Genomic DNA, 27146 nt, shown 5'->3' on the forward strand with positions numbered 1-27146 from the left:
CTTCGACGCGACGGAGCACACAACGACGATTTTTGTTTACGCACCATTAAACGCGCGCTAGCGTTCATCTTGCCCTTTATCCCCAATCGATCATTGGTGGAATCTCTCTCGGGAAACTTACATTTATTCCAGGATTTTTCTAATCCGAATATGCAAACTAATGCATTGGGAACGCCTTCTCAAGAGCACTGGACAAAAGAGAGTACACCAGCGTCCATTCCACTTCCGAATTCAAGCTTTGTCTTTCCAGAGGCACTGGAACAGCCCACACAAAGGCAAAATGACGCACACAAGCGTTAAAAGCTTTTCTTAAGATGATTTTAGGAATCTGTTTGAATCGTCCCTCCCAGGGGAGCTGAAAAAAAGGAGTGCATATCAGCGTCCTTTTTTCTTCCAATTCAGGTTATGTTTTTTCAGAGGTTTTTACTTTCGAACTCAGATTATGCCTTCCCAGAGGCACTAAGAAAGCCCTCACAGAGGCAAAACTGACGCGCACAGACGTTGATTAGTTTCTTTGTTTTACTTTCTAAGCAAATTTTTCAAATTTTTCGGAAACGTCCCTCCCAGGGGAGCTATGGAAAAAGTGTACAAACCAACTTTCATTTTTCGTCCGAATTCAGGTTATGTCTTCACAGAGGCAAAATGACGCACACAAGCGTTAATCAGATTTTCCACATATTTCCTGAGCAGCTGTACACACACTAGGGAATCGCATTCAACGCACGCTAGCGTTTTGTGGCTTTTACGATTATTGAAATTAACTCTCAAGAGATACTTAAAACACTACATTAGGTAATTTAAGCAAATTGCTTCTCAAAGCACATTATGGACACTGCAAATTACTTAGAATTTCGTTCATCGCAGCACCAATGTAATATTTTCTTCTGAAACTCATCCGCCATCTTGTTTGCCACGTTTGCACACAGTAACACCATTTTTCTCCTCTCAAACTTTTCACTATTTCGAACAACGCAAAAAAATACCGTTTCAATTAAATTCAGTCACTACACTTACTTTTTGGGAGCGCGGTTTGCGCCATTGTCGAATCCGCCGTTCATTTTTCGGGATATTCGCAGTCGAACTTTAATTTCCCAGCACTGAGAGTGGAACGGACACAAAATGCGTTCGTCCACATCAACGTATGTCTACAAACTGACGATGAGTTTTCTGCTAAGCGACGGCATACCCCGCATAGTTCGTTGCCTGTCGATCGCCTCCTTTTCGCTCTCACACTCATCCACACTCTTGTGTATCTCGCTTGCCAACCACCAGGTTCGGGTTGAACTCGGAAGACGAACAGTCGCGAATACACATTCAGTTCGTCTCTAGGGCGAGCTTCTGTATGTGTGAGCTCTAACCATCCGACAAATGCACGAGCACATCGTGTATGGCGCATTGTGTGTCGGATAGAAACACAGAGAAGGATGAAGAACCGTTATGATCATGCCGTTAGGATCTAAAGTACACTGAAACAAATGATTCTGTTTTTTTATATATTTATTTTAACAATTCTTTTATATTTATATATATTTTAATAATTCGCTCATCGTATCTCCTACAAGCTTATATGCGAATTTGGTTATGACATGTAAGTCATAATTATGCGGCTTTATAGCTCTACTGATCCTTCAAAATCATATAGTAAATACGCCGTTCAATAAATAACACTTGGATTAAATAATATTCACACCTGTGGAAATTACGCCGCCCATACCAACAACAAATGTGAAAATTTCATTCAAATCGTTCACTTTTAACGCACGCTATCGGGTTTCTCCCTTGCTGCGTGAATCCCTAACCATAGCAAACACGCCACCACCACCACCCACCGACAGCAGAAGCAGCAGTGCTGCTAGTTAAATGAAATAATGATCCGTTCGGAGTATTACTAATTGGTTTATGCTTAATAACTTTTTCGGCATGCGTCCGATCGATTTGTGATCTTCGAAGGTATGATTCATTGATATTTTTTCTATACAGAAATTCAACAGATTTGAATTATGGGGACCATGGACGGCCTCTAGAGATTTATTTTTGGAAAACTTAGTTTCCCCATAGTAAATCCTATGTAAACTTCAAACCGCTGGCGCTAAAGTATAGTTTCACGGATTCAGCTAAAATTTTGCACAGTCATTACAGGACCCAAGAGGAGCACGAAAAGTGGACTGGAGCAAGAATTTATATCTTTCATATAACCATGTCCCAGGCTATTGGGCATACACGGCAGTTTATTGTGTTGGTTTCAATCCTATTTATTGATCGCCGTTCAAAAGTTATGATAGATGATTCAGTCTCCGCTGATTTTGCAATGACATCTGGAATCCCGCAGGGTAGTCATCTAGGGCCAATGATGTTTCTTCTGTATTTCAATTATGTCAACAATGTGCTCGAAGGACCAAGACTTTCTTTTGCGGATGATTTTAAGCTTTATTGTAAAATCCGCTCTGACGCTGATGCTCAGTTTCTGCAACAACAGCTGACTGCCTTTGCCAATTGGTGCAATGTGAATCGCATGACTGTGAATCCTGGAAAATGTTCTATAATAACGTTTTCTCGTTCGAAGAACCCTATGGCCTATAGTTATGACCTCAATGGCGTGCTTTTGAGTAGAGTAGATCAAATCAAATATCTAGGTGTGATTCTCGATTCTAAATTGACATTTAAAAAACATGTATCATATATAGTGGACAAAGCTTCCAAATCACTTGGTTTAATGTTTCGTATCACTAAATCATTTACGGACATTTACTGCTTAAAGACGCTATACTGTGCATTAGTTCGGTCCACTTTGGAGTACTGTTCAACCGTATGGAGTCCTTACTACCAAAATGGAGTCTTGAGAATCGAGTCAATTCAAAGACGGTTTGTCCGTTTTGCTCTTCGTCTGTTGCCTTGGCATGACCCGCTTCGTCTCCCTTCTTATGAGAATTGGTGTCGTTTAATCAGTATGGACACCCTCAGCACTCGTAGAGATGTCGCCAAGGCTGTTTTAGTATCCGACATTCTTCAGGGCCGTGTCGATTGCCCTTATATTCTGCAGCAGATAAATCTCTACGTCCAGCCAAGACTGTTGCGGAACAACGCGTTGCTGCGTCCTCGCACTTCCAGGACTAATTACGGAATGAACAGTGCAATTACAGGCTTGCAAAGAGTATTCAATAGGGTGGCAACTGATTTTGATTTTAATGTGTCCCGTGATTTGCTTCGCTATAGGTTTTCTAACTCTTTAAGGTAGACAGTAAGATTGTGTTTTTTTTTTTATTGTTTTAATGTTAACGACAACAATTAATACATCATTGGGGCTAGGAGCCTGTTGATGTTCAAATAAAATAAATAAATAAAGAAGAACACTCTGATATTAAAGCTGCAAGTGATCTTCTATGTAACCCGCTTGGCATGGAAACGCTAATACACTTGTATATGTTAGAAAAACGACGCCCTCTGATCACCTCTACAGTAGATAATTTTGTTGGTTTGTGGGATCATTTAGTTGAATTTCTTTAAGATAACTACAAAAATAGTTGTGATTGATTCAATATGATGGTAGAAAAGTGGTGAGCAGTTCCATAAGGGACTTGACTGTTTTATGCAAGAAGATAAAAGATGGGATATTTTTTTATTAGAATTATAGCAAAATTATCTTCAATGAATGCTTTAAGAATATTCTCCTTTCAAAAAATGAGTAGTTCCATATGAAAATATAAGTGACTAGCTCTCCAAATAACCAAGTAGCTCTTAAATTCGTTCTGCGTGCTAATAGACTGTTATTATTGAGCTGACATACTGTATGCTAACCGTATAATAGCCCTATAAGACCAAAAAGTTGAATTACCCGGCTAGTGGTTACTTGAGTCATCAAACGAAAACTTAGACAAACAGCCTATTAAAGAAAGAAGGGCAAATTTCTGGTGTAATGCTTGCAGCTATGACGTAAATAATCACTGTAATAATGTGATGCTATCACACAAGCTATATAAATTAGAAAGGAAAATCTTTGTTAAAAATAAAATTGAAATAATTGCACCACCAAGAAGTCCAAATACTGGTGAGCACGTAGCTGTTCAGCAAACCATATTATTAAAGGGTTAAATCCTCCGGAAGCGGATCATTTTTCATTGAAAATGTCCCTGTCATTCCTGGGCATAGATGCAAAAGTACAAGAATTGAAAATTGATAAGGAAAGCTCTCAATCAATAAAAGGCTTGTTCTATTAAAATCCCATTTACAAATTTCATAACGCTGAAGGGGGCAAAAACAATTTATGGAAGATTTTTCTCGAAATGTTACACCTTATACAAAATTTGTAGAATGTCTATGCAAAAAGTGTTACGACGGGGTGGGTGGGTGTCAAAAATGGCATTTTTTGGCGAAATGAAATTTGTGAATGATCCCTTGAACTGCGAAAGTGCCTACTGAGCTGAGAAACATGCACTGTCCTAGGAAGAAAAAGAAGAAGACAGTTGCCAACAAGACATTTCGAAAGTATAGCTGGCATATGAAAGAAGGTAAAATATTGCTGTTTGCATTTGAGATGCAAATCTTGACTAAACGTCCTCCAAATGCGGTAACACAAAACAATCAAAGGACACCTAGCAACGATTATATAAATCACCGCCACCCTAGCAAGAAAAATTTACCTTTGACACCGCATTGCTTGTGGAAAATCTTACCGCATTTGGTGTTCCCGCATTTGATATTTGCATTTCAAACGCACACAGCAATATATGATGAACATTTACCGACGAATTTTACGCACACACTAGTTACCAGTTTACACCAATAGGCAAAATAAAGTGCCCACCTTACCAGTTTTCGAATTTCTCTCATTGATTTGGTTCAAATTGAAGTTAACACACTTAAATCTTTCTTGATATTTTATTTTTGATATTCTTTTAAAGTTGCACATACGAAATTTTGATACAAAAAGAATTTTACTCAAAAAAAAAGAAAATCAATTCGTATTGAAAAAAAAAATAGTGACACAAAAAAGTGCCCACTTCCTTCTTGGCCCCAGAAAAGATGATTGAAGAAAAATAAAAAGCAATTTAATAGTTAATGTGTCCTTCTTTGGCCTTAGGGGTCATGCACATATTACACAAGGGGGGGAGGGGGTCGAGCCAAGCGTGACAAGCCTTACAAAATTTTCGGAGGACTCATACAAAAAGTGTGACAAAGGGGGGGAGGGGGTCGAAAAAGTTGAAATTTAGCGTGACATAATTTGTGTACCATCTCTTAAGGACTTGCTGGAGGCGCTCCTGCATGCATTTCACCAGGTTTTGTAGGTGTTTTGGATCTAGTTCTTCCCAGGCGCGCTCCAAGGCTTCAAAATAATTATTTTTGTTGGTAACACCAGTTTTGTCAACCCTGGCATCGAGAATCGCCCACAAATTCTCGATGGGGTTGAGGTCTGGGCTTTGTGGAGGCCATTCCAGCGGCTTAATACGACAAGACCGGAAGACAGACTTGGTCTTCTTGGCAGTATGCTTCGGGTCATTGTTCTAGAGAAATATGATTTTTTCTTCAAGGCCCGTCTGGATCAGCGAAACCTCCAGATTTTCCCGAAAGATTTCAATGTTGGAATCTGCCGTCATTATTCCGTCGATTTTCACGAGGCTTCCAGAAATGCATGCCGAAGCGCCTCCAGCAAGTCCTTAAGGCCAAAGGGGGACACATTAACTATTAAATTGCTTTTTATTTTTCTTAAATCATCTTTTCTGGGGCCAACAAGGAAGTGGGCACTTTTTTTGTCACTATTTTTTTTTAATACGAATTGATTTTCTTTTGTTTTGAGTAAAATTCTTTATTTATCAAAATTTCGTAAGTGCAACTTTAAAAGAATATCAAAAATAAAATATCAAGAAAGATTTAAGTGTGTTAACTTTATTTTGAACCAAATCAATGAGAGAAATTCGAAAACTGGTACGTTGGGCACTTTATTTTGCCTATCAGTGTACATTGGAGACGCATACATCAGTAATCAATTTATTTTTTCAACAGTATGGTCAACATTTTTGCCCGAAAACGAGATACTGGCCTATATCTCATACTATTCGGGGTAATGGCTCACTTGGGGTAGTGGCGTTCAAGATAATGACGTTCGGGGTAATGGGATGGAGCCCAGAATTGAGTAGCAAAATCGAAAAGGGCATATATTTCCAAATTAGAATAAACAGCTTGATAACAAAAATAAAGAAAACTTATGTAGTCGTAGGGTAACCAATATATTTTGGACCCTCTGGTCCATTTTGTATCAAATTTTCCAGTTTAAATCAAGAGGTCTACTCAGTTCGCATTTTGGGCTTTACAAGACCTTGTGAGCATTTTTTTCTCATAGAGGAAGTTTTTCTCCACATTGTTCATTGACTTAGTTACGCTGTGCAAATCATGAATTGCAAGTCAAAATGACTTCCAAAATACGATCGGGGTCCAAAATACGATCGTTACCCTTATCTATCCAATTAAACATACTTCTCAATTCAATTCGAATTTTTTGGTCGTTTAACACGTATCGTAATTTCAGCAATTTGCTGATTTCAGCGAAAAAATAATTTTGTGTGTATGTTTGGAATTTGAGACAAAACGGTACAATCAAACCAAGCAGTCGATCTCGGGTAACTTAAAACAAATGCTTACAATCAGTTTAACATGGCTTTCATCGATTTATTTGAATGTTTTCGTAAACTGTATCTCTGGATTTAGATTAAATTTACTGTGAAACTTATTTAGCGTGTAGAACTCACTCTCATTCTCCCTTGCTCTCTTGGTTTCTCTTGCTCGAGTGATCGTTCTCTCTTTGATGAAAAGCACGCTTAAAATAACCTACACTGTGGATGTCTAAATTTTACAAAGCTATCGTGCTTTCAAAAGTAGAAGTGTTGATCTTCTTTTATTATTGAGCTATGCAAAAAGTTTGATTTATTCAAAATGAAGCACAGTTACTGTTACCGGGTATCCCCGTTGGTTTGACTTGTTAATTTGCACCCCGCTGATCTGCAATTGAAAATGGTTCAATTCAGTTGGTATATTTTCCTGACAAATGGAAAAATGCCAATTTTAAAACCGGTCAAAAATCCTGTCGAAGCTTCTAGCTATCGTCCAATCAGTTTGCTTTCCCTCATCAGTAAACTTTTAAAAAAGGTCTTCTTGAACATAATGATGGTCCACATCAACGAAAATTCAATTTTGAACAGTTTGGATTCCGTCATGGATATTCGGCCACTCATCAACGATTACGTGTAACAAATAAGATTCGAGCCAAGTTTAGTTAAGCTAGGTTGAGTAAATTGAAAGTGTTATTTTTTCTCTTTTAAGCAGGTGAAATCAACTCACCTTTAAAAATCCTTAACTGCTACGGCAAATGAAATGTAATACCATGCACCCCCACTAATTTGAACGGTACCTCATGCAAACCATCGGGCTTCATTTTTAATTTGAACTTCTAGTCACCCTACGAACAACAGAAAATCCTACTTCTGGTAACCTTTTTGACTTTTTTAATTTGATTCTGCGTTCCGTTCCACAGCGCTCCATTTCAATTTACTCCGTTCCATGAGCTGAATGACGTTTGAACCACTTTTAATCTGAACGATGTGAAAATTAACGGGGTACAAATCAAAAAGTGTTCAGATTAAATATGGTCAAACCAACGGGGGTACCCGGTATTTTGTTGACAAAATGTTAATAAAAGCTTAATTTAGTTATGATTTAATTAGGATGATGATAGTGTTGTCTAAAACAGAATATCTAGACTTCAGAAATGAATGTAATGTTTGAAATGATACTAATAAAGAAATTAAAAAATAAATGGTTCAAACGTCATTCAGCTCATGGAATGGAGTAGAGCAAACGGAAACGCCGTGAAACGGAATGCAGAATCAAAACAAATCAACAAAAAAAAGGAAACCAATTGTAGTAGAATTGCAGTAGTAGTAGTAGTAGAAAACTAAACCCGGTGGTTTGTAAGAGGTATCTTTCAAATTAGAGGGGGTGAACGGTATTCGAACAGCCCTACTAATCCAACATCCAACAAGGCATCCTTAACCAAAAGTAATGCCGCTAGGAGTCTAAGTAGTAACTTCTCTATAGCATCAAAATCGTAGTAAGGAAAAGGACCATAACTTCAAGACATTCATCACAACAAAACGAGGAATTAATGGATCCAAAAAACTATTTATGTGTCCATTACCTCCAAATCTGGCGCCCGCAATACATGTTCCCCACTAACGTTCGGAAAGGTCATAATAAGCCATTTAAGCGAGCATAAATACTGCCGAAAATGGATGCAACTTTAATTGACGAACCCAACGTGTGTGCTTGTTGAATGGCGAATCACCACGCGACTGATATGGATTCGGCGCCAGCTTGACAATGAATTTCTATTCGCAAAAACTTCTGCGACGGACAAACTTCTCTAAGAATTTATAGATCAAGACTGATATTTATATTGTGTTTCAATGGGCCTATTTCAAACCAAAGACAATTTCCCAGAAATTTAGGGGTAAGCAACGTAATCTCAGTAAGCCACTCCGCCGATAAATGTAATTAAGCCTACTTCGATTCCAAACAGGGCGAGATGTGGACTCTTCGCATCTGTAAGCAGCATCCGAATGATTTATTTTTATTGCTTTGCCAGTAACAACCGAATTGCGGTGTAAGTGCTTTTCCTGAATGGCACATTTGAAAACAGGGCGAAACCTGCTATAATGGTGCGAATGGCGGCTGTTGAACTGCGTGGCCACACGCGCACGCAACGAAAATTAAATATTGCCTCTGTTCGGGCAGGCCTCCGGCATTGGGGCGTTCCATAGTGGCGTGACGTCGGATTAAACCTTAAAGAAACCTTAAAGTTCTTAGAATAGGCTGTTAGCATTTTGTACACATTTCCATACCATTAAAGAACGATTTCCCAAAATTTTAAATTGATCGGTTTTGTTTTCTAAAGCATAATAAGTGAAATCGATGTAAGTAACTTACACACGGTTTTGAGAAAATTAATTGAGGAGAATCAAAATCTTTCTTCTAAAACTGTTTTAAAACGAAACACAAGCTGATAAACTTGCATGCAAGTTGACTAAAATCCATAAATAATGTACTTTCAATCATCAGTAGGTATATCGAAAACCAGACGTGCTGTGACATTTTCAAAAACGGCAATCGATTCAGCGATCTCAAATTAAGTAAAAAGTGGTATTTTGATGCTTGAGACAAAAACTTGTTCCGCTGTGTTATCATTTTCAATCGATTTAGGACACATTCAAAGTTTTGTCCGATCTTTTTATGCATGCGCGCCACTGTGCGTTGTAAATCTCGCTGGCCGAGGCCAATAAAGTTCGAATTGGACCACTTATATACCTACGGATGGGGTTCTCTCGCAAATAAACACCCAGTAGGCACGTTTTTTTTTTCTTCGATTTACTCGCGATCAACATCCAAACTGCGTGATTGTAATTGTGTAGTCGGCGACGTCACATTGGCTGGCGGTCGCCAAATCTCAGCAGGCTGCGGCGGATTGCATGATTTCGTTTTTGGGATAAATTTAATTAAACATTTACATACGCCTTCTACGACTGACGGGTTTTGAAACCGTAAAACTGCTCAAATAAACAGGTATATGGGCGATCTGTGTCGAGTCGGCGGGGGAGGTAACTGTAAAACCCTGGCGAATAGTAAATATACAAATGACGACGACAAGTTTAACAATGTGAGTCAAACGAAAATAATGTTTATTTGGATCGTTTTCCCAGCGGGATGTCGTGTCAATGGCGGTGTCATTCATTGGCGGTGGCGACGGCTTCCAATTAGCGAAAACTTTTATCCATATCCGGATAGCGCTGAAGAGCGTTGGTGGTGTAATAATGGTGGATAAGTTATTGGCATTTAAATTGGAAAACTTGTTCCATTCTGAGGTGTGGTTGAAGATCTTGAGTAAATCGGAGTTTTTGTAGAATTTGTACCTAAGGGACTTATTCTACTCAAAGGTTATGGGCCCATATATTATCTATGCTTTTCATAGTGGTCGTTTTGGGTATTTTAGTGATCAATTTCTATCAAGCCGTTGCATTTTTATAACAGACATGAAATTGTTGATCTGTAATGGGCAAGCTAGTGCATAAAATACATATAGGAATTTAAACCTCAGGAACGCAGATTAAACATCTCGCCTGTCATCTGACAAACTCGTTCGAAACATGTCCGAGAAACTAATTCGTGATAGACGGAAATCAGCAGAACCCATCTCACAAACATTCATAAGTCAACGGCACCCAACCAATTTTAAGAGCACAATATCGGAAGTTCTCAGGTAGAAGATTTGTTCACCTGCCATCGCGATTTCTCGGAAGCGACGCGTGTGTGTGCGTTTGCGGTTAGACGAACAGGTCCTAACCTACTGAACGCATTAGGAGCCAACCCCTAAGGTCAAGGCCAGCTGCGATGGCGAGAGAAAAAAAGCGGAACTCACGTGGGCTCTCGTCGTCGTCTTTGATCGCGTCAGAGATCGCAGTAGGTCGGATCTGGAACTGATCTGATGATGATGGCGTAAGATGTGTAAACAACAATCGCAAGTCGCCGCCGCTTCCCGGCCCTAAGTGTGTGGGTCGATCCTTATTTACTTCTTACTCGCAACCACTTGAGGTGACGCTAATGCAGACAGACGTTGCTGCTACCAGCTTTTGCCACGTCGTAAATTATCTATTGATATGTTAATTTCCTTCGCGCGCGTTCGATCACTTGGATTGGAAGATTCTGCAACGCGACGCGCCTACTAACCTCGCGTCGTTCGCAGGGAGTCTAAGGACTGTGCTCGAAGAAAAATGCAAATAATGCAATACTTTCTTTTGTGTATAACTTTTTATTGCATGGGTACAAACTGATTGAATTTCGGCTAAAACTTTGTTACAGTGTATTGTTTACATGTGCAAAATCTGTCAAACCAGCCAAAAAGTTCAAAGTGTTTCAAGTGCGCGTTCGTGAGTAAGAGGAAATTTTCATAATCCCGAAATAAGTTGTTAATAAGTGTTCTCAGAAAAGTGGAAAAATTGATTTCTATTCAGGTAATTAGTGGTTGTAGAGTTGTAAAAACGGTGCAAATTATCGATTGGTAAGTTTGATTGATTCCGTTTCTCGGGCTCCCACCTGGGGGTTAGCTTTTGTGGTTAGAATCACCAAGCCACGAGGGTTTAGGGATGTCGACAAAAAGTGATGAGTATAGAAGCTTTTCGGGCCTTCTAGACGACAATGAACAAGAACTTGACTCAGGTACCGAATACGAATCAGCTTATGAAGGACGTTTATCTCACCACAGAAAAAAAGTTTCATATGGCACGCCCTCTTCAACACCTAATTCAATTTCTTTCGTCGTTCCCTTACGACACCTATCCACCTAGTATTCATTGCTTTCTTCTCCCTGCTCTCTCTGTTATTTCGAGCAAAATCGACCGATATGCCGTAAACAAACTAATTGAATGTAGAAAAATAAATAGTGACGAAGAAGAAGACCAAAAGAAGGGTAGGAAGAAGACCAAGAAGGAAAAGGAAAGAGAGAGAAACAAAATGGTGACATAGGCAAGGACAAGATTTGAAAATGAACGCATGTGATAAACACAAAGAGAGATGGTTTCCTGAATGATGGTTGGGGAAAAAATAAGACGTTATCAACTTTCTTCATTGAACCAACAGATCCTGTTAAGAATATTCATGTCTTGGAATTGGCCCGAACCCTACCCAACATCAAAATCATAAACAATACGAAATTTAAAATAGCGGGAAAAACAGATACAGGGCTTGTAAAAAATGGTGCAGAAACATCCAAAAACAAAAAGTTATCACTGTTTTAATATTTTTGTGATGAAAATATGGAGCTGCCGGTAGAGGGGTTAAAGCAACGATAAGGAAAGAGAAAAGAAAATAAAACAGAAAACTGACAGACAGCCTAACACCAGACATGAACATCGAACAACTATGGACTTCAGTTAAAATGGTAAGTGGAGGATTTCTAAAGAAAAAAAAGTAAGAGGTTGTTTCCAAGATACGACCGCCCAGTTGACGTTGGATAACGTCAGCCCCTTCTATTTCCTGGCTTGAGACCGTCACGAACTTATGTAAGACTTCTACTGTTAAAAATCCAATCAATTTTCACACTATTTGTTTCATATCAATTCTTATTTATCATAGACATTGTGTGTTATTATTTTGTGTTAATACAAAATAATCACTTTACATGTATTCAGAAGCTTAGACCATTATATTGAAGAATTGATTTTTCAGTGTAAACTTAATAATTGTTAATTTGTAGCAATTTATTCAAAATAACTCATTTCCATTGATTTTGGGTTACGTAATAGTTGAATCATTCCTTAACAATAGAAAATATATTGCATTCCGACAGCAGTGCAGCAGCGTCCTCAAAAACATTCTCAAATTGTCGTTTTGTCAATTATTCATAACTAATCACATTAACAAATATTACACAAATAACACTCTTCAGTACACATTTGTGGACCCTGAAAAGAGCCGATTGAACTGTGAGAATCGAGTAACACGGACACATTTTGCCAGCGAACAGGTTGAAATCCTCCTCGCCCGATAAGGTTTACGATGGCGATGACGATGGGCGCTTGAACAAGTGGCTTGGGCTGATTTTCTTCAGCCATCTCGTAGCCAGTGATTTCACAAACCGGAAACTGAATTTGGCGCAGCTAAATGATTGTAAATTTTAGCGAAATTTTACTGATTTTGGTAAAATGTTTACCGCAAATCACTAATAAACTATTATTTAATTCACCGACAGTTCTGTTGTTGCTGTGAGTATTGCCACTAATGTTGCGCTTCACGGTAGAAATATTTTCGAAACATGAATTGTTGAATTCACGTAACACGGATACATTTTGACGGCACACTTGTTGAAATCCTTCTCGGCCGATGAGATTTGCGGTGGCGATGACGAAGAGCGCTTCAACAAGCGGCTTTGGTCGATTTTCTTCAGCCATCTCGTACTTGCCTTTGCGCCCCGATTCCTGCAGGGCCAATTCTGGAAGCGCGGGTCCATTCAGGAATCTTGAACTATTTCACAATCCGGACGCTGGATTTGCCGCCGCTTGATGATCAACAGCTGGCCTCTGGTAGCGAGGAGCTGAGCAGGTTTGGAGGAGCTCTTACCAGCTCGAAAGTGAAAACAGAATGAAACCGAATTCAACGAATCGCCGCCGCAAATCAATCTTGCGTCTTTCTCTTCCGACGACACAAATTAAACTGTGAAACGGGTGCAAAGGCAAAGCGAAAATGACTCGCCCGACCGTGTTCACCGTCCGACCGCAAAAAGAAGACTGAGGGAAGAAGCAGGACCGATGCGCTTTTATAGTGGAAAGCGAAACCCAAAAATGTGCATGAACGTGATTGGTTAGATAAGAAAGGGGTCAACATTTTACGATTTTTCAATAGTTTGTTGCCAATAATCAATAGTGTGCTCCATTTGAATCGACGCGTAGATAAATTTCCGATCGATTGATGTTTAAATATTGGAAACCTATCGATAAATGGCTGAGTTATTAGCGGTCAAAACCTGATCACTTTTCGTTACATGCTCAATTTTTCGTATTTTGGATGTACCCCCATATCTTGCCGAAGGACGTAATATAACCCAAGCAACACAGTTTGTTTCAACTCAAGAATAAACATGTCTCTTAAAACTAATCGGAGTTGAAAATCGCTGAATATATGACTTTCAATTGCACTGAATAGCAATGCAAAAAGCGCAAGAGGCGGACCCTGTTTGCAACATATATATGTTATAGAGAAAATGCATATTTGTTGCCAAATACTTAAGAGGGAAAAAATGAAAACAAAAATATAAACGAGAATCGAACTCCCGACTTCTAGATCATAAATCTTTTCCTCTACTCACTACTCCACCAGCTCTTCGAAAAACTGCCTCACCAATGCACTATATAAGCTACCACATTGCTTTGTTGCTTATTACTTTACTGCACCTTTCGGAATACAAGTTCATTACTGGCAAAATATGAACACGCCTCACAGAGCTAAAGTTTTAGCAAAATCTTTCGCGCAACATATGAGAAACGCCATGTAAATAAACAAACTGTTTCCAGAACATGTTTTCGTTGTTACACTATACGTGAGGTGCAACTTAACTAAACTGCAACTGGATTGACACAAACAAATTTTCAGCTGTCATAAACGTAGTTTTGTGCAACTTTTACGCAACTGGGATGAATCTTCTTGAGTTGTGGGTACTGAAACGCAGCTTGCATGCAATGAAGTTATGTTGCGAATGCTCTGAATGAAAGTATATTGAAACATAACAATAAAATTGGCATTTTTGGAGAAGTTGAAAGACTTTGTTTCAAAAGTTCCAGAACACATCTTGATAAACTTGACTTCATAGATGCTTGCAGAGGACATTTGTAACAAATCTCGCCGTTTCGATCATGTTAGACGTCAAACAAGGGGTGAAATGCAAGTTCATTGGAGCGACAATGAAACCTTATGAGCTTTTGATTAATATGCAACGGAACTTTATCTAGGTAAGTTACATATGCTTTTATTGATACATCTTTGAAACCATTTTTGGGAAACATTCATTTGAAAGATGTTTCGTGTGCTACTTGGGAATATAATTCAATCCCAAATATCTTGAAGCGGTAACTTATAGGAAGATCATTGATATTAGAATTTTTATTTTTTTTGGGATAAAAAATCATATTGCAGCATCAAAACGCCTTTTCTATAACCAGAAATTGAATTTTCAGAAAGTTGCCCTTAGAAAAAAAAATTTATTTTAAATTGCACCTTGTTGGAACTGCCCTTAAAACATGGGATATTAATGTGGAAAGAGATAAACGTAACATTGTTGGTGGAGCATCTGGAGTAACTTATGAAACGGGCGTATTTTCTTAAGTTTTATGATATTAATATAATTGAATCCTAAATATCTTGAAAACGGCTAGTTTTAGGATGATCATTGTTATCAGCATTTTGAATTGTTTTTGGATGAAGAATCATATTACAGCATCAAAACGTCTTTTCTACGGCCAGAAATTGAATTTTCAGAAATGCACCAAAAGTTGCTCTTAGAAAAACTTTTTTATTTTAGATTGCACCATGTTGAAACTGTGCTTAAAACATCTGGTTTTACATTGAAATATTACAGAAAAAAATTGAAAAAAATCGAAGATACCTATTTTTTGCAATTTGTGTTTTAAGGTTTAATTTCGATTTTTTCATGAAAATAAAAGTATTTTTTTTTTTCAGTGTATATTTTTTTGCAAAGCCTATTTGATTGTTTACCATCCCTCCTAAGACACTTTTTCTCTATAACAAACGGTTTCCGAGGTACATTTTTTTTTTAAATGGTGATGCTAAAAATTCTTACGCCCTTATCAGAAGTTACTCTTGATTTTAAATGGTCTCTCCACCAGTGGAAAAAAACTTATTCTATTATATCGAAACTATGTGCAAAATTCCATTTGAATCCAAGGTAGTCGAGTTTCATCATTTACCGCAGTGGTCCTCAGCCTAACCGACTACACGGGCCATCTCGCCGCTTTCAAAATGAGTCGCGGGCCGCAAGATTTGTAAGGATTAATTTTAACAGCTTTTAGTGTGATTGCAAAAAAATCACTATTTCGATGAAAATGGATAAACATTTCTGGGAACCTCATGATCAAAACAGAGGGGTTTGGAAAGGGTTTGTGCAAAGGAAATAAATGTCAGAGAAACAAGGCCATTTTTTTTTATAAATTATGTTAGGTAATATAACAGAATTCATGAAAATTCATTTTGAGATATGTGTGTATTAAATTTTTACTTAAAGTTGTAACATTTTTTCAAAAAAACACACTAAAAACATGGATGATTTTCTCAGCATTGGATTGACTAGAATTTTAAATCAAAGTCTCTTTAAAATCATAATCATATATTCTTTGAAGAACACTCACAAAATTTAAACGTAAAATCTGAAAACTATTCAAAATCAATGAAGCAGTCATTCAAGTCATTGTGCAAAAGTGTGGGTTCACCTGAACTTTCTTAAAACACGAAAGTAGTATACTCAGTCAGCCCATCAAAAATGACAATTTTTTATGGAAGATCGAAACAGTTGGAAACATTCAAAAAGCAATTAATCTTGAAATACTTCGAATAACATAATTCTGTGGATACCTCTAAAAGACTAAGATAATTGTGCTTATTCTGCGCGGCGTGTGAGTCGATACGAGTCGCTCTCACCTCGAGTGACGTGAGACGACTAATGTTAATCAAATGGGAGCGAGTTGACAATTGTCACCTCATTCGACTCGTCTCACCTCACACGCCGCGCAGAATAAGCACAAATGGCACAATTTTGTAAACTGAAATATGTTCAAAAGAGTGGGGATTTGAAGATTTTTTGCAGGCTGCTATTTACCAGAACTTCTTTAAAAATTCAAGAAAATTTCTGGTTTTTAGAAACTTTGAATCTTTAAATGATTGTGAGCTGATAATTAATTGATAAAAAAAAGTCAGTTTCATGTCACTCCTTATGTCATTGAGATGGATGAACGCAGATACTATCAAATGTGTGATTTCGAAGATTGACTTTTCAAGAACAAAGTTTCAAGAGCAAAGGATTATGAACCTTAATATCAAAAAAATATAACATGCGGGCCGCATCACATTAATATTTAAAATCCATTCGCGGGCCGCACAAATCCATCTCGAGGGCCGCAGTTTGGTGACCACTGGTTTACCGATTTGGCGTGGAACCGCTCATATAATTTTGTTGAAAATGCGCGATAAAATTTAGATTAAATCGATTTTTTCAACACACTTGCAGTTTCCATACATAGTTCCTCGTTTCTCTTACATGGCATACAATACTTTTCTAAACTATAAAAAAAAACTTTTTAGCGAAGTTTACTAAAATAGTCAAATTTAACATTTTCAACATCTAAAATCTCGAAAACCAGACGTGCTGTGATATTTATAAAAACGACAATGGATTCAGCAACCCTTAATTGTGTTAATAACGGTATTTTGGTGCTTGAGACTGTAGCAGAGTACAGAAACCATTGATTACATTGATTTCCCATTGAGACTCAATATTATAGGAACACCCCACTATTACTGGTGCAAAGGATCAAAAAAGTTAGGGTTTTTAATTGTTTTTCACTATTTTCTTACTGATATCCAAGATTTTTTTTTGTACACATTCATATTATTTTAACAAGGGCCATGTTAGAAAAATACACATAAAAATATAAATTACCTACAACACGCTGAAAACCGCACTACCACTGGATCAGCCACCCTAATATAAATTTTGGGTGATCCGTTTAGTCTATTGCATTTTTTTTTCGAGTACAGTTCTTACGAAGAGTAAAAGGCACATAATGCAGTGGGTTCATCGTAGTAACTGTGATGGATCACACTCGAGTGGTCAAGTGCTACTGCACTCTTAACAAATCGATCGAGGGTGGGACACACAACTCACACCCATACCACAGACAAACAAACGTAACACTTGTAACAGTTTTCTTCGAAATCAATCGCTTACATCAGACAACCATTATCTAGTGGCCTTGTTGCACAAAATACGATTATGTGGAACAAATCCAGCAGAAGGCGCTAGTGTGAAACGTCAAACAAGAAGGAAAACGATAAGCACGCCTCTGCTGTTAGATACTTAACCCGTATAGGCCTGAGTGAAAGAAAAAATACTTAAACTTTCACCGCTCAGCGAATACGTAATGGATTTCAATTATTTTTTGCCAGTATACTCGTACACATATCTAGTTTCTAAAAGTGGTCGAAGTATCTCCGGAATGTTCCTGTGGCCGGAGTTATTGCGGTGGATCACTGGGTCAGGTCGGGTGACAAGGGTTCTGTGCTTCTTTGCCCCTTAATGTAGGCAAATTTGAAGTCACAGATATTTTCCAGAATCGGCTATAATGTGACCACTATATCAAGGAATTTCAAGAGAAACGCATCATTGTAAACCTTATGATAATCGATTTAATTGAACAATTATATCAACTGCATTTGATCGATCCTACAAATGACCATTTTCGGGCCCCCGGGATGCATCAAATTTATGATATAGAGCACAATTTGTATCTTAACATCAGCGTCAAGCTTATGGGAACGCATTTTAGTGAACTATTATGTTCGATAAAGTATAAGAGATTTGAAACGGTTTAGTACCTAACAAATCTACAGCCGGTTCTTCAGGGCGTTAAGTCCGAGTGGCCGCATCTAGTACGCTCTAAACGGAGCAAAACTATCCATTTATAATGTTGAATATCAGATCTTACTAATTTATGCAAATTAAAATTATTGCCATTGGAATTAAATAAAGATAACTTGGCATGTCCCAAAAAATCGCCTTTTCCTATCCGACTTGACCCAGTGACCCACCGCAAAAACTCAGGCTACAGGAATGTTTCCGAGTTTCTCTGGCCACTTCTAGAAACTAGATATGTGGGCCAGTATACTGACAAAAAATTATTTTAATCCGTTAAGTATTCGCTGAGTGGTAAGGGTTTTAGTATTTTTGCTTTCACTCAGGCCTATACGGGTAAACAAGAGAAATTCGAATTGATCATTCAGAGCGCGGTCGATGAAAACCAGCACAGTACAGCGTCTGCTTCTCTGTACCGATACCATACGGCACAGACGTACGGGCATCTATGAAATCTCGAGGGAGGGCCGCCAGTAGCGAACGCGTCAGTCAGCGAGTTGAGTACAAATTAGCGAATGTAGCAGACGAGATAAACATATTTAGTAGCAAATTTATGTTTTCCTCTTCTTCGTTGCTGCCCACGTGCGTTTCGTCGCCATCGTAAAGTGATCGACGCTGAGTGATCGTGCAGCGAGCTTTTTAACGAGCTGCAGTGCGATTCTTTGTTGTTTGCAAGCCTACTCACTCACAACTGAGTAGGCATGGTCGCTTATCCGGTCCCAAGAGTGAGTGAGTACGGTCAGGAGTCAATATCGGTGCAATACAAACGGTACAGACTCGTTACAGGTATACCTCGATTTAGTGGACCCTCGATTATATGGACCCTCGATTTTATGTACTTCGATTTTATGTACATTTTACCTCGATTTTATGGACACTGAAATTTCATGTTATATTTTTTTATGTTTACCCAATTCTAAACATGCGTTATGTAAATTAATTATATTTAAGGACTTTGCGTTATGCATATAGAGTGCCTGGGTCCGATTTTGTTGCAAAATGGTACATATGTATTATTAAACTAGTGGTCCCGGCAAACTTCGTCTTGCCATCAAGTAGGCTTTTGAAAAACGCTATGGATCGTCCCATACAAAATGACAGTTACGTTCACGCTCATTTTTTAGACTCTCCCGGTGAATATCCTGGGATTTTTATATACACAAACACGTCGGAACACTTAACGAACAAATCGGAAAAATAATCATTCAAATCGGTTGACCCGTTCGGAAGCCATTTCGTGACATACAAACATCACTCCATTTTTATTTATATAGAAGATATTCTACAAAGCTTTACAAGATGAGAGTGGTTTGAAAATAAATACTTCAGTGTGACTTCCTCAGCCGTTTTTTTTTTTTGACATTCAAGTGCTTTCTTTTTGGATTTTGTCCCAACCATGTATAGTGTGACATAAATAAACGATAAATTTAAACATGTCGCCATTCACGAATTCAATGTTTATAGAACTAAATCTCTTGTGATTTGCACGAATAGAAATTATTTTGGGTCATCCTTTTATTCTTAGGATTGTTCATAAAATTCCACTATTATAAATTTCTCATTTGTAGATTTTAGGGGGTTAAGAAATTGATCCAAGAGCTCTTCCAATTTTCTCAAAGAAGGCGGAGTTGCCCAATCCAGCAAGGATTTCTCAACAGAGTACTCTAACGATTATGCATCATTCTTCAGTATTACAGATGGATGTTTACATTAAGTTTTTCAAGTTTCCCTCCAAGAGTTGTCCACAATTCCAACTTTTTTTTTCAAATACAGCTTCAGAATGTGGGTCTCGTGTCCGTGCGATTAGTGTCGTCAGGTATTAAAGCGCATTGTGTCGTTGGGTGTGGGATCGATTCGTATTGTGCCATGAAGTGTGGGTTCGATTCCCGCTCCAGTCGGTGGAAACTTTTCGTCAAACGAAAAATTGATAATTGGGCTACTGGGTGTTTTGTGTTGTCCGTTGCCTAATGTTTGTGATCGTCCAGTCTGTGCAGCTTTGGGCTGAAGTCGGTGTAAATTGCCTTTTATACGTACATCTTATCTTCAAAATATCGGTCCAACGCTAACAGATCTTGTTTGTCAAGAGCATACTGAGTGTAAAGCAGTGGCATTCTGTACAAAATACAATTTTCATAGTACCACTCATGATGATTTATATTTATCATTATCCCAATACCCGAATAGGCTGGTCCCATAACTAATATCTATATCATCTTAATTGTGATACGATGTTTGATGAGCATCAAATAAAATATGGGTCATACCATAATATTTCTAACTAATGTTCTACAGATGAGAGTACAAAATGCTCAACATAAACAATAAGAAGAAGAAGGGAAAACTAGGATATATGGGACCGATATGCGATTAAAAGCTGTATAGAACTAACGACATTCTATTGCTCTAGTGACCATGCTGAAACAATATGGTTTTACTCAATTATTCACATTAATCAAACTGTCGAATTGAATCGCGACTTTGTTTTCGTTTTTAAGGTTGGTATCACTGTTTTTGTTTCGATCTGATATTGTTGGAACCAGTGAGTCCCGAGCTAATCTATAGTTTCGTCACTAACCCGATTCAGGTTCGATCGTATTGAAATTTACCTGACGTTGGTTTTGTTTACTCTTTTTGACAATTCAGTTCAACCTAGGCTTGAAAACGAAAGGGACAGTAGATTTCAAAACATACTCATTGATACTTCCGATCGCGAAGGAGTATACTTTAGCGTCGTTTAAGGTGATAATAGAGCGAAGCCACACCTCAAATTTTCAAGAGCACAAGACTTGAGAACCAAACAGCACTCCGCGTTGAAAATCTATCCCATTGGTCACCACCACCAAGTGAGCAATTTGATTGATTTTCAACGCGAACGGATGTCAGATTCTCTCGTCTTGTGCACTTGAAAATTCAAAGTTTGGCTTCGTTTTATAATCACCTTAAATAAAAGAAATTGATTTTTAAAAATGGCATCCAACAAAGCTTTCAATGTAAAAAAAGGACGGTCGGGTATTCTTTTTAGTGACAAGGTGAAGATTATTAAGGATTTGGAAAATGGATTATCGGTCCGAGATGTTATGTATAAGTACCGCATCAAGGCTCGTTCAACAATTTACAACATCCAGAGAAATAAATTAAAGATCATGGATAATATTGCGAACATTCAAGGAAATTTTGGTAAGAAATTAATATTTCAATTTGAGGAAAATACGAGACTTAGTTTGTTTACAGCGCATCGAAAGCACTTCAAACAAGCACGCCATCCCAAAGTCGATGAAGCATTGTACATCTGGTTTCTACAACAAAGGCAACGTCATATTCCGGTAAGCCAAGATATGCTGCAAGTGCAGTCAGAGAAATTCTTCAACGAATTGGTTGGTGAGGGAAATTTTGGAAGTCGAGGCTACATCGACAAGTTTATCAAGCGACACGATATTCGCCTTCTTAAAATTACGGGTGAGAAATTATCAAGCAATTTGGCTGTTATTGACGAATACGTCCAAAAGTTTGCGGTTGAAATGAATTTCAAAGATTTACAACCGTGTCAAATCTTCAACGCAGACGAAAGCGGCCTTAACTTCAAAAGCACGCCTACCAGTTCCTACGTCGATAAAGATTCTGCTGATGCACCAGGAAAGAAAGTTATGAAGGAACGCTTAACTTTCATGCCATGTTCCAATATGGACGGTTCGTTGAAATTGCCTCTAATGGTCATTGGAAAATATCTTCATCCTCGGCCATTGAAAAACTTGAAAGTGTTGCCAGTTCATTACGCTGCATCGAAAAATGCGTGGATGACACGCAATTTGTTCAAAGCATGGTTTTTCGAGCAGTTTGTGCCACAGGTTCAGAAGTTTTTGGAGGATTCGGGACTACCCATTCGGGCAGTTTTAGTTTTAGATAACTGCTCTGCCCATTACAGTTCAGAGGAACTAAAAACTGATGATGGAGCAATATGGACAAAGTTTCTTCCTCCAAACACAACTGCTGTTATCCAACCAATGGACCAAAACGTGATTCAAATGATAAAATCACGTTACCGACAAATCATGATGAGAGAAGTCCTTGGAAGGCCTGGGGATTTCCATGACAATGTCAAGAAAATAAACGTTAAAGATGCCATATTTTGGGTTGCTCAATCATGGGATCTGGTGCCCCAAACTTCGATAAGAAAATCGTGGAATTTGCTGTACAACCCCGAAGTTGAAGATGAAGATGATTTGCCACTGTCTGTTATCAAAAATCGACTGTCACAAATCTCGGAGAAAATAAGGACTTCAGATACCATCGACGAGGAGAACGCAGAATTCGAATTCATGAAAGATGAAGAAATTGTTGAGAAAGTGCTAAACCCGTCAGCAGATGATGAAATGTCTTACAATACCATGGATTCCAGTGTACCAGGCGATGACACTTTGAATGATTCAGAACTAGTTGATGACGATTACCAACCGGTTCAGGATGAGTATGCTCTGAATGCTATTGGTGTTATGGTCAAATATGCTGAAGACAATAGCTGGCCCCTTAATTCTCAATTTTCGTTGCGTGAAATGCGAACGAAAATCTTTGAGAAAATTGCGGACAGAAATTCATCTTGAAATTGTAACAGCATGCACTGTTGCATGCAATACTGAATTGATTGTTTTTTTTTTTACAATAACTGTGTTGAAAAACATTTACAAAATGAGAAATCGTATAAATAAATCTAACTCAAAACCTTGATTTTCCATTGTTTTATTTACTATGTTAAGGTGAGATCGAAGCCAAAGTTCAAATTTTCAAGAGCACGGATCTGGAGAACCACGCATGCGTTTAAGCTGAAAACTTAATAGATTGGTTACCAGCTGGTGGTGACCAATCGATTAGGTTTTCAGCTTAAACGGATGTTTGGTTCTCCAGATCCTTGCTCTTGAAATTTTGAACTTTGGCTTCGTTCGGCTGGTTTAAAAACAAGCGATCAAAAACGACTCGACTGGAGTCACTGTCGACCAAAAATTTCGCTCGACTTGGCTCTGTTACTCGAGTTTATCGACAGTTGTCACTTAATGTGATTAGATTACTATGGGAGTCGACGGGTGACATTTGAAATATGCATGCTCACTTTGATCGACAGCGAATACAAACGAGTCACATGAATTTGCTCGATTTACAAAATAGACCCCTATATTTATATTAAGGTCTCAACCTATTTTATAAATCGAATCGATCATAATGACTCGACTGGAGTCACTGTCGACCACAAAAGTTTGCTCGGCATGGCTCTGTCACTCGAGTTTTTCGACTGTTGTCACTCTATAAGACTGGATCATTATGGCAATCGACGGGTGACATCTGAAATATGCATGTTTACTTTGATCTACAGTGAATAAATACGAATCTGCTCGATTTACAAAATAGACCCCTGACATTATTTTAAATTACACTAAAAACATAACTAATTTTTTTCGCACTTAAGGCTAAGTAGCCCGTCATTATATTTGGCAGCCATGTTGACATAGCCCTATTTCTTAGTTTGAAAGGAGAAAACTGCTTTTTCAATTTTGACCTTTGTACCACTTTTAATTGGGCCTCAAAGCAATGAATACACTCACACTTAAAAATGTTGTGAAATTCTAAAACTAAAAAAAACACTAACACATACACAGGAAATTTTAATCGGCAGTATCGTTCAATGGCTATAATGACTAAATATTACTGCATTAGGCATGTCTTACGATTTGTTCATTTCAACATTATCGTATCTTTTTTTGTTACAAGTATGCGAAATATGCCAAAATACTTCATTAATTGCAATGAATCGTTTGTTTCAAAATATAGAGAGATGCAAAATTCTGCAAAGTTGTGTATTTCAACGATATCTTTAAGTTTCTAGAACATTCTTAAACTGTAAAATCAAAAATGCAAAAGTGATGTGGAAAAAAACACTTATACGGGTTCTTGCCCGAAAAATAAATTATATTTTTAAAAGTAATGAAATTATGAACTTGTTGACTTCGACAAAGTTGCTTGAAATAGTCTTTTCTACAACTTTTGTGAAGACACCAACCCTGTATATTGAAAAGTTCAAAAAAATAAATTTTCTATATCACTTTTAGGAGGATAGATCAAAATACTAAATACATCAAAAGGAGCGCATTAACTTACTGAAAAACTTTCTAGAAGACACCAAAACGCTAGGAAGCATAATTAAGGCGTTATTTATTAAAAGCGCTAAAATGATGAAAACCCCCAATTGTGTAATGTTGAGCTTTGTATGGAAAAATAATTTTATATCAATAACATTGCATTAATATGAACTTTCAAGAACAAGAAATTGTAAAAAAGTGAAAAAAATTTGCCTCGATTTTATGGACAATTCGATTTTATGTACATTTTTTAAATTATATTGTCCACTAAATCGAGGTATACCTGTAGTGATCTTGCTAGATGCTTGGAGATTGTCAAATCTCCTGATATTTAGACAAGCTGCAGGCGGATCGCCGTCGCGTCTATAGATATCGCCCACAATGAGCGAATGCAGCAAGCAAGATGTATCCTGAGCGGTACGTTGCTGTCTGCGTGAGAAGACTAGAACAGAACGCAATCGAAGTCAACGCCTGTTCGGCAGCACTTTGTGTAGACAAGTGGATGGAGTTGTCTTCCTTGAACTCTAAAGTGATCGTTCAATAATGGCTCGCGGATGGTTGCTTGGAACATGTGCGAGTTTTTGTTGTACAAGTGAGAAGCCTACTCCGATAAAATTGTTTCATGAATTCAAAAGTTCTATGAAGATACGAAACAGTAGGCTATGTCTCTGGATTTCTGAAAATACAATAAAAATTGATGGTTATGAGCTGCACCACTATGTAAACAGTAAATAATTTTCAATTGGCTACTTACAGCAGATTTATTCGGAATAAATTGATTCAACCGATTCCGTATTTTGACTTCTCAGCCTCATAAACGACCGACATCGAGAAGGCCAATACCAGAGAAACCGCACCAGGTGGCATCCGTTAAAGTTGCGATCGTTTTGTTGGTCTGTCCAATTGTGCGATTTTGAAAGCACTCGCCCCCATCATAAATCGATATTTCTCGATCTTTATGGCACTTTGGGAGGATCCTTGTATGGAAAGGGGGAGCAGCAAGCAAGTCTTGTGTGCTTCAAGCTGCAAGTACTTACCTACTCCTCTCTCGAGAGAGTGGTCATTCATGTCGCCGGGGATGGTGTTGTTTACCTTCCGTACTTGGGGGGCTGCGAAAGCGAGATCACAGCCAATAGGGTCCTAAAATTTGTGGTTAAATCTTGTTTACATTTTTGTTTTTCAATTTAAACCAATAAAAACATTTCAAAATTGATTAAACATGTGTTTCTGGACTAAACTGAAGCGTTTGGTAAAACAATTGGGACATGGTTTTAGGACCCAATTAAGTGAAGAGAGGAGAGGGTAGGGTGAAGTATGCACCACAATATCCACGCGGCTGGGTGTCAATTACAGGTGATTGTATGCGTCTTAATTGAGGATAATTTTATGAACCTGAAATTGCCTGGAAATCAATTTTTATGTGACGCATGGATACGATGCGATACGTGTACTTGTCGCACAGCTGTCAAATATTTTGCTTGTTTTATGGTCGAAAAATGTATTCCCAGAATCACTTTCGTAATTGCAACAGCGGAACAAAATGCGCTTAATGGAGCTGATATTGCGACATATGCGTCGGCAATCTTAGTAGCCACGACCTTCTTTTCAATTAAGATAAAACAAGCAAAAGCCTACTGAATGGGCGACTGCACTCCAAAGAAGACATTTTACGGACGCAACAATGGTACATGGCCTACTTCGTCGGTCAATTTAACTGATTTACAAAGCGGTGCGCCAGCGAAGCTTAAATGCCCTCGAAAGAGCAACCGAAGAAACAGGAACGCCGGCGACAAGACACCTGAATTGCGTCGAACATGGCATTTCGAACTTGACTTCTGAACTTCTGGCTACTCGATATGTTGGTTCCACCCAACCCATTCGCTGTTTCATCCATCGATTCCAGTTTCAACACATCGAGCTTCCCAGATATGTGACGACTGGTTTACGACGCAGAAGGCCGGGAAGGTTTTTATTTGTTTTGCGTAACGGCATGCAAATATGTATGAGTTGAAGTATGCAATAAGAATTGAAACATTGTAATAAAATGCTCTTGTATGATAAAACTAGATCGATTTAACTACTAAATATAGATAGATTAGGGACCTTCCTTAGCCGAGTGGTTAGAGTCCGCGGCTCAAAGCAAAGCCATGCTGAAGGTGTCTGGGTTCGATTCCCGGTCGGTAATGGCAATTTTCTTAACATGCACGAAGGTACTCTACGCCGCACGCTATGCGTCATTCAGATGTTCATCGTAGTTTTACTTTTACCTTGCAATCAGAGTTGCTCGCTGTCACTATCAACGCTTAAAATTTGCTGATTTCTACAGGCCGACTGCGATATAATTCGGATCAATCTATATCACATCAACATCATGCTGTCTACTCCATCACAAGTGCATTGATAACGATAGACTATGGATATCACTGATGGGTTAAGTTTAGCCTTAAATTAAGTAATTAAAATGGCAATTTATCAGTACGATATATTTAACAGTGTTACAGATAGCTTAAAACTATTTGTTAGTCACTGAAAAACAGTAATAGCATGGATAATTACCACGTGATCATTCATTATGATCTAGAGTGCGATGTCGCATCACTGCTGTTGGTTGTCAAATCAAAGTGATATTGATAGCTCGCAAGTGATAGTGATAGTTTTAGAACATCAGCCATCAGTTGATATGATTGATTTTAAGGCGAAGTAGGCCGTCATTGAAATTTGTACGCGTCGTAATGATTGTTGCTAATTTAACTCACGATTTCGAATCAAAGAAAATCAGTTGGTTTTGC

The 27146-nt window shown here is 38.1% G+C and overlaps 2 protein-coding genes across 2 annotated transcripts in view; one reads left to right on the forward strand and one right to left on the reverse strand.

Annotated features, from left to right (window-relative positions):
- Positions 1–27146, reverse strand: part of LOC5577433 (inositol-trisphosphate 3-kinase A) — a 583345-nt gene that overhangs the window by 404053 nt on the left and 152146 nt on the right. The gene's annotated exons all lie outside the window — the stretch shown is intronic.
- On the forward strand, positions 21199–22830 carry LOC110677639 (jerky protein homolog-like). Its single transcript, XM_021848491.1, has 2 exons — positions 21199–21409; positions 21464–22830. The coding sequence occupies exons 1-2, from the start codon at positions 21199–21201 to the stop codon at positions 22828–22830; spliced, it is 1578 nt and encodes a 525-aa protein (XP_021704183.1).

The sequence above is a fragment of the Aedes aegypti genome, chromosome 3, assembly GCF_002204515.2.
Source record: "Aedes aegypti strain LVP_AGWG chromosome 3, AaegL5.0 Primary Assembly, whole genome shotgun sequence".
NCBI classification, from domain to species: Eukaryota; Metazoa; Arthropoda; class Insecta; order Diptera; family Culicidae; genus Aedes; species Aedes aegypti.